Source organism: Oncorhynchus gorbuscha, linkage group LG11, assembly GCF_021184085.1.
Source record: "Oncorhynchus gorbuscha isolate QuinsamMale2020 ecotype Even-year linkage group LG11, OgorEven_v1.0, whole genome shotgun sequence".
NCBI classification, from domain to species: domain Eukaryota; kingdom Metazoa; phylum Chordata; class Actinopteri; order Salmoniformes; family Salmonidae; genus Oncorhynchus; species Oncorhynchus gorbuscha.
The window spans coordinates 25,620,148-25,627,320 of NC_060183.1; the positions used below are offsets into that span (position 1 = coordinate 25,620,148).

The 7,173-nt window shown below is 42.7% G+C and overlaps 1 protein-coding gene across 1 annotated transcript; it reads right to left on the reverse strand.

Annotated features, from left to right (window-relative positions):
* Nucleotides 1-263: 263 nt before the first annotated feature.
* LOC124047615 (heparan sulfate glucosamine 3-O-sulfotransferase 2-like) lies at nucleotides 264-6,161 on the reverse strand. Its single transcript, XM_046367937.1, has 2 exons — nucleotides 5,599-6,161; nucleotides 264-1,165 (listed from the first exon to the last, which is right to left on the reverse strand). Exons 1-2 carry the CDS (start codon nucleotides 6,117-6,119, stop codon nucleotides 547-549), a joined length of 1,140 nt encoding a protein of 379 aa, XP_046223893.1. The 5' UTR covers nucleotides 6,120-6,161; the 3' UTR covers nucleotides 264-546.
* Nucleotides 6,162-7,173: the final 1,012 nt, after the last annotated feature.

The window sequence follows — 7,173 nt, forward strand, 5'->3', positions numbered from 1 at the left end:
GCTAGTCAGCAGGAAAAGGCCAAGAGATTTTCAAAACTTTAGCGGACACTTATCTAAAGCGACTAACAGGACAGTAAGTACAGTACATTCAAAGTATTTAGACCCCTTCACTTTATCCACATTTTGTTACGTTACAGCCTTATTCTAAAATGGATTTTCCCCCTCGTCAATCTACACACTGTATCCCATAATGACAAAACAAAAACCTACATTTTTTGCCAATTTTGCCAATTTATAAAAACATTTAAATTGAAATATCACATTTACATTAGTATTCAGATCCTTTACTCAGTACTTAGGGTCGTTGTCCTGTTGGAAGGGGTCTGAATACTTTCCGAATGCACTGTACATATTTTTAAAATATGTGTATGTGATCCCTTCGAGACTTGGACCCACGACTTTAGCTAGAGCCACACTATTACCAACAGCCAAACAGGAGGTCCATAGAACCACACCAAAAAAAACATTTAAACTGTGCGTACATTCATGGATGACATCTTGTCTCTCCTTGTGCCACTTGTAAACTGCGGACCTCCCCACAAATCTCTATTCCCATCTAAAATCTTGACCCACCATTTCGTAAAACTTGACATTGTACGGCCTGTAGAAGTCCCGTAGCTGCTCGATAGTGTCGTGATCTATCTGAATGTGGGTTCTACCTTTAGACTTGCCCAGGCAGCGGGGTGAGCTGCTGCTCTCTGGTTTCTTCAGGCAGGGGAATCCTTTGGTCCTGTTGAAGTAGAAATGTTTGTCAGTGACTATGCGTTTCAGACCCAGGAAGTCCTGAACCCGCGCCAGTTCTCCAGCCGGGTCCGTGATGAGCCGCTCCCCGTTGACGAAGTGGATCTGGGACAGGGGGAAGTAGCGGAGCCAGTTTTCCAGGTGCAGAGCGTACATGCCGATGCGGATGGCATTCCAAGACGTGTCAACCAATCCTAAACTCTGGTTCTGGAAGGCCAGATCCTGGAAGCTGGGAAGGTCAGGTGTCTTGGACAGGGTCTGCGTGTAGTCAGAGATGACCCGGGTGACAGGGTCGCGCACCACCACAATCAGCTTGGTGTCCCGGGACATGGCGGAGATCCGGCGAGGTGTCTCCCTTGTTACAAAGTAGCTGGGAGTCTTCTCCATGGTGATCTGGCTCTCCATAGTCCGTGGCATCAGGCATCTGAATAAGGAGGAAGAGACATACAATTAATTCATGATTAAGAAGAATGGGTCAGCAATGTCATTAAAAATATATATATACTGTATATACAGTGCATTCGGAAAGTAGTCAGACCCCTTGACTTTTTCCACATATTATTACGTTACAGCCTTATACTAAAATGGTAAATATTTTTTTTTCTCATCAATCTACACACAATACCCCGTAATGACAAAGCAAAATCAATTTTTTGGAAATTGTTACTAATTTCTAAAAAATAATAAACAAACTGAAATATCAATATCAAATTTACATAAGTATTCAGAACCTTTACCCAGCGTTTTGTTGAAGCACATTTGGGAGCAATTACAGCCATGAGTCGTCTTCGGTATCACGCTACAAGCTTGGCATACCTGTATTTGGGTAGTTTCTCACATTCTTCTCTGCAGATCCTCTCAAGCTCTGTCTGGTTGAATGGAGAGTGTCACTGCACAGCTACTTTCAGGTCCCTCCAGAGATGTTCGATTGGGTTCACATTCGGGCTATAGCTAGGCAACTCGACGACATTCATAGACTTGTCCCGAAGCCACTCCTGCGTTGTCTTGGCTGTGTGCTTAGGGTCGTTATCCTGTTGGAAGTTGAACCTTCGCCCCAGTCTGAGGTCCTGAGTGCTCCGGAGCATGTTTTCATCAAGGATCTCTCTGTACTTTGCTCCGTTCATCTTCCCCCTCAATCCTGACTAGTCTTCGCTGCTGAAAAACATCCCCACAGCATGATGCTGCTACCACCATGCTACACCGTACGGATGGTGCCAGGTTTCCTCCAGACGTGACACTTGGCATTCAGGTCAAAGAGTTCAAGCCTGGTTTTATCAGACCAGAGAATCTTGTTTCTCATGGTCTGAGAGTTCTTTAGGTGCCTTTTGGCAAACTCCAAGCAAGCTGTCATGTGTCTTTTACTGTGGAGTGGCTTCTGTCTGGCCTGATTGGTGGAGTGCTGCAGAAATGGTTGTCCTTCTGGAAGGTTCTCACATCTCCACAGAGAAACTCTGGAGCTCTGTCAGTGACCATCAGGTTCTTGGTCATTTCCCTAACCAAGGCCCTTCTCCCCAGATTGCTCAGTTTAATAATAATAATAATATAATAATAATAATATATGCCATTTAGCAGACGCTTTTATCCAAAGCGACTTACAGTCATGTGTGCATACATTCTACGTATGGGTGGTCCCGGGGATCGAACCCACTACCCTGGCGATACAAGCGCCATGCTCTACCAACTGAGCTACAGAAGGACTGGGAGGCCAGCTCTAGGAAGAGTCTTGGTGGTTCCAAACTTCTTCCATTTAAGAATTATGGAGGCCACTGTGTTCTTGGGGACCATCAATGCTGCAGAAATGTTTTGGTTTCATTCCCCAGATCTGTGCCTCGACACAATCATGTCTCAAGGCTCTACGGATAATTCCTTAGAACTCAAGGCTTGGTTTTTGCTCTGACATGTTACTGTCAACTGTTGCTGCTTATATAGACAGGTGTGTGCCTTTCCAAATCATGTTCAATCAATTGAATTTACTACAGGTGGACTCCAATCAAGTTGTAGAAACATCTCAAGGATGATCAATAAGAAAATGATGCACCTGAGCTCAATTTCGAGTCTCATAACAAATGGTCTTAATACTTATGTAAATAAGGTATTTCTGTTTTTGTTTTCATAAATTTGCCTAGAAGGCCAGCATCCTGGAGTCGCCCCTTCACTGTTGATGTTGAGACTGATGTTTTGCAGTTATTATTTAATGAAGCTGCCAGTTGAGCACTTGTAAGGTGTCTGTTTCTCAAACTAGACACTCTAATGTAGTATTAGTCCTCTTCCTCAGTTGTGCACCGGGGCCTCCCACTCCTATTTCTATTCTGGTTAGAGCCAGTATGCGCTGTTCTGTGAAGGGAGTAGTACACAGTGTTTCGCCAGGCCTTCGGTTTCTTGGCAATTCATTGCATGGAATAGCCTTAATTTCTCAGAACAAGAATATACTGATGAGTTTCAGAAGAAAGTTTTTTGTTTCTGGCCATTTTGAGCCTGTAATCGAACCCAGAAATGCTGATGCTCCAGATACTCAACTAGTCTAAAGAAGGCCAGTTTTATTGCTTCTTTAAGCAGAACAACAGTTTTCAGCTGTGCTAACATCATTTCAAAAGGATTTTATTATGATCAATTAGCCTTAAAATTATAAACTTGGATTAGCTAACACAACGTGCCATTGGAACACAGGAGTAATGTTTGCTGATAATGGGCCTCTGTATGCCTATGTAGATATTCCATTAAAAATCATCAATTTCCAGCTCCAATAGCCATTTACAAAATTAACAATGTCTACACTGTATTTATGATCAATTTGATGTTATTTTAATGGACAAAAAATTTGCTTTTAATTAAAAAACAAAGACATTTCTAAGTGACCCCAAACCTTTGAACGGTAGTGTGTGTGTGTGTGTGTGTGTGTGTGTGTGTGTGTGTGTGTGTGTGTGTGTGTGTGTGTGTGTGTGTGTGTGTGTGTGTGTGTGTGTGTGTGTGTGTGTGTGTGTGTGTGTGTGTGTGTGTGTGTAAACTCAGCAAAAAAAGAAACATCCGGGCTCTTCGCTGGCCATGGCAGAGCACTGACATTCCGCACAGAACAAGCAGTATGGCTGGTGGCATTGTCATGCTGGAGGGTCATGTCAGGATGAGCCTGCAGGAAGGGTACCACATGAGGGAGGAGGATGTCTTCCCTGTAATGCACAGCATTGCGATTGCCTGCAATGACAACAAGCTCAGTCTGATGATGCTGTGACACACCGCCCCAGACCATGACGGACCGTCCACCTCCAAATCGATCTCACTCCAGAGTACAGGCCTCGGTGTAACGCTCATTCCTTCGATGATAAACGCGAATCCGACCGCCACCCCTGGTGAGATAAAACCGTGGCTTGTCAGTGAAGAGCACTTTTTGCCAGTCCTGAGTGGTTCAGCAACGGTGAGTTTGTGCCCACAGGCAACGTTGTTGCCGGTGATGTCTGGTGAGGACCTGCCTTACAACAGGCCTACAAGCCCTCAGTCCAGCCTCTCTCAGCCTATTGTGGACAGTCTGAGCACTGATGGAGGGATTGTGTGCTCAACACATGGTTCTGAAAAAGGGACACTTCTTATTTATATATATATATATATTATTGTCACATCCATTGGATAGGTGCAGTGAAATGTATTGTTGATTCTATACCTACAGTATACCTACAGTATATTTAGTAATTGTATACTAATTTAGTATGCAAAGAGTATCAGTACATTATGGCCATAGACATCAAGGGAGGTCCAGTCTGGCTATGGGCCTGTTTCTAGTGAAACATAAAAACAATAAGGACACTTTACCAATGTCACAGAAGGTAGTTGCCACAAGAGACTTGTGTGGGGAAGATCTCTCTCTCTCTCTCTCTGTCATTCTCATATACTGTAACTAGCTCAGTCCCAGGTTCAGCAGTACTAAATCACCTGTGAGATGTAATGTAGATTGGACAGAGGAAAATGGACTCACTGGGTCAAACCAGTAGGTCACCGAAACTTTTGGTTGTTTTCTGTCAGGTACACCAATTGATTTTTGGTCACTTCAAGTTCTAAAACTCCCCCAAAATGCATTGCTCTGTCTGATTGAATTGAATGAAATGGTATCCTATTCATTGATAAGAAGAAAACAGTTGCAGACAATGGCTAAAAATACAGTTGCAATGAATCAGCAGCTTCTAGCCTACTGTTGACAAATAGACACATCATGGATCAATCTTCTGAAGACACATTCTGACGAAGAAAGCATCTTTATTTGGAAAGTAATAGCCACTGACGCTCAAGGTTGTTTTTTTGATGGATGACAAGATGGATGAGTTGATGTGGCACAAAATATCTTCCAATTACTGTCATCCTCCACTGACCACTGTCAACAGGACTGTCAACATGACATGGAACTGTTGTTTGAACTTGTTTCTCTGACATTGCCATTGAACAGATGGACAGGTCAGAGGAAGCTATATTCTCCAGGCTACACACTAGTCATGCAATTCAATGATTCAACGCTCCTCTCCGCTGACGATTGCATTGTCTCGTTCAACAGACAAATTAGTAGGCTACAATGATTTACAATGGCAAGAAACTAAGCGAGAAAAGGGACGTGAACGATAAGATAGAGGAGGGAGACATGCGAGGGAAAATAATTCGGTTAATGGGTTTCAGGGGAATGACAATAAATGACAGCGAGAGGAACACGTTTTGGTATGGAGCCTTCCACAAGGCTTTTTACAAAATGTACCTTTTTACAAAAAGCAGGATTAAACAGCAAGAGCTACGCAAACACAGTCGTTGGCATGACGGTTGACTTCCGTTAATGAGCCCCCTAGGTCGACACCTGTACAGGTGTAAAATTAGATATTGTCTTACCTGTACCAGTCTAGTCCACGGTCATAGTTCCTGTCGAAAAAATGCGTTTCTGTGCCGACCGCCCGTACGTCCGGATGGATTCTGATAAACTCCAAGACAGCTCTTGTGCCGCCCTTTTTAACACCGACAATGATGGCATTTGGCAACTTCTTATTCCCGAACTTCCCACTGCCCATGTTGTTAGTGGTAGGACGGTCTGATGTAAAATTCCGAACTGTGTTGTGATTAACCGAGGCGTTGCTTTGGTTCGCTTCATGGAGAGATATTTCCCTTGTCGCTCTCGCGTCCAATGACAAAGTGCAGTAAGGAGATTTTTGCTGAAGTTTTTTGCCTCCATCGCTCTTGAGGCGCAGGCAGTTCTGCGTTGGATCACTTGGTTTTTGCATGATAGCATCAGAAGAAAATAAGAGACAGTAGCATATATATGATAGTGATAGAGATAGGGAAAATATGCAGACGCATGTCCTGGTATGCCTATATGAAGACGGCGCAACTCGGCTATAGAGGAGAATGCATGCCATATCTCCAGAGATTTAGATGGTGCATGGTTTTTATTTATTGATTATTTACTTGTTATCTGCGTTGTCGTTAAAAGAGTGAAGACAAAACGTAGCCAATATCCACGGGCATATTAACCCATTACGCAGCTCTGACTAATATCTCCATTCCCCCAAAACTGCCCTGGGAACAGTTTAAGTCGTGGCTAAAAGCGCACATTACAAATAGCAATCAGGGTATTCCATTCAAGCTTGTTTCAGATATCCGAATTATTTCAATATTGCGGCACATTACTTCACTTCATCCTGGATCGAACCACCAAAATCACTCAGGTGTGTGATGCGTCAGGAAATATTAGCCTACTGTAGTATGTTTTACTTCTTCACTTAGTTAAAAAAACTCCTCATTTCCGTTATGAAATCTTGAACACGTCCTATTGTAAAATCCTTGTATTTCTTATTAGCGCACTAGCCCGAAAAGCTGGGAGCGTGCGGCGCAGTTCTCTCCGTTCCGTCTACTTCACAAGACTGCCAATACAAGAGAAAAATATACATTATTGAAGGTGCGCCTGACGTCAGTTATCAACGTTTCTTTTTTTGGAGAAAAAATCTGTAGATTCCTCTAGCCTACCCAAATCTTAAACTAACGCAAGTGCATCCTTCATTTTCTTCACGACACCTTGGTTTGTCATAATATTTTAATTGTGCCATAGGCTTTCATTGATTTATTGCTGCTTGTCCACTGTAATGTATTAGAATATGTATTGTATTTGGTCTTCAGACCTGCTGAACCAATGCTTATGCCAGCCATGTATATCAGTGTCTAGAAGGGTTCATATTTGACTATAGCATGCCTATCATTATATAAATGTTATGAAATTATTATATTATTATTATAATATACATGTCATTCATATATTATATACTTTATATAAATACTGAGAGTATAAAACATTAGGAACATCTTCCTAATGTTGAGTTCGACCCCCTTTTGCCCTCAGAACATCCTCAATTTGTTGGGCTGTGGACTGCAAGGTGTCAAAAGAGTTCCACAGGGACGGTCTAAGGCACTGCATCT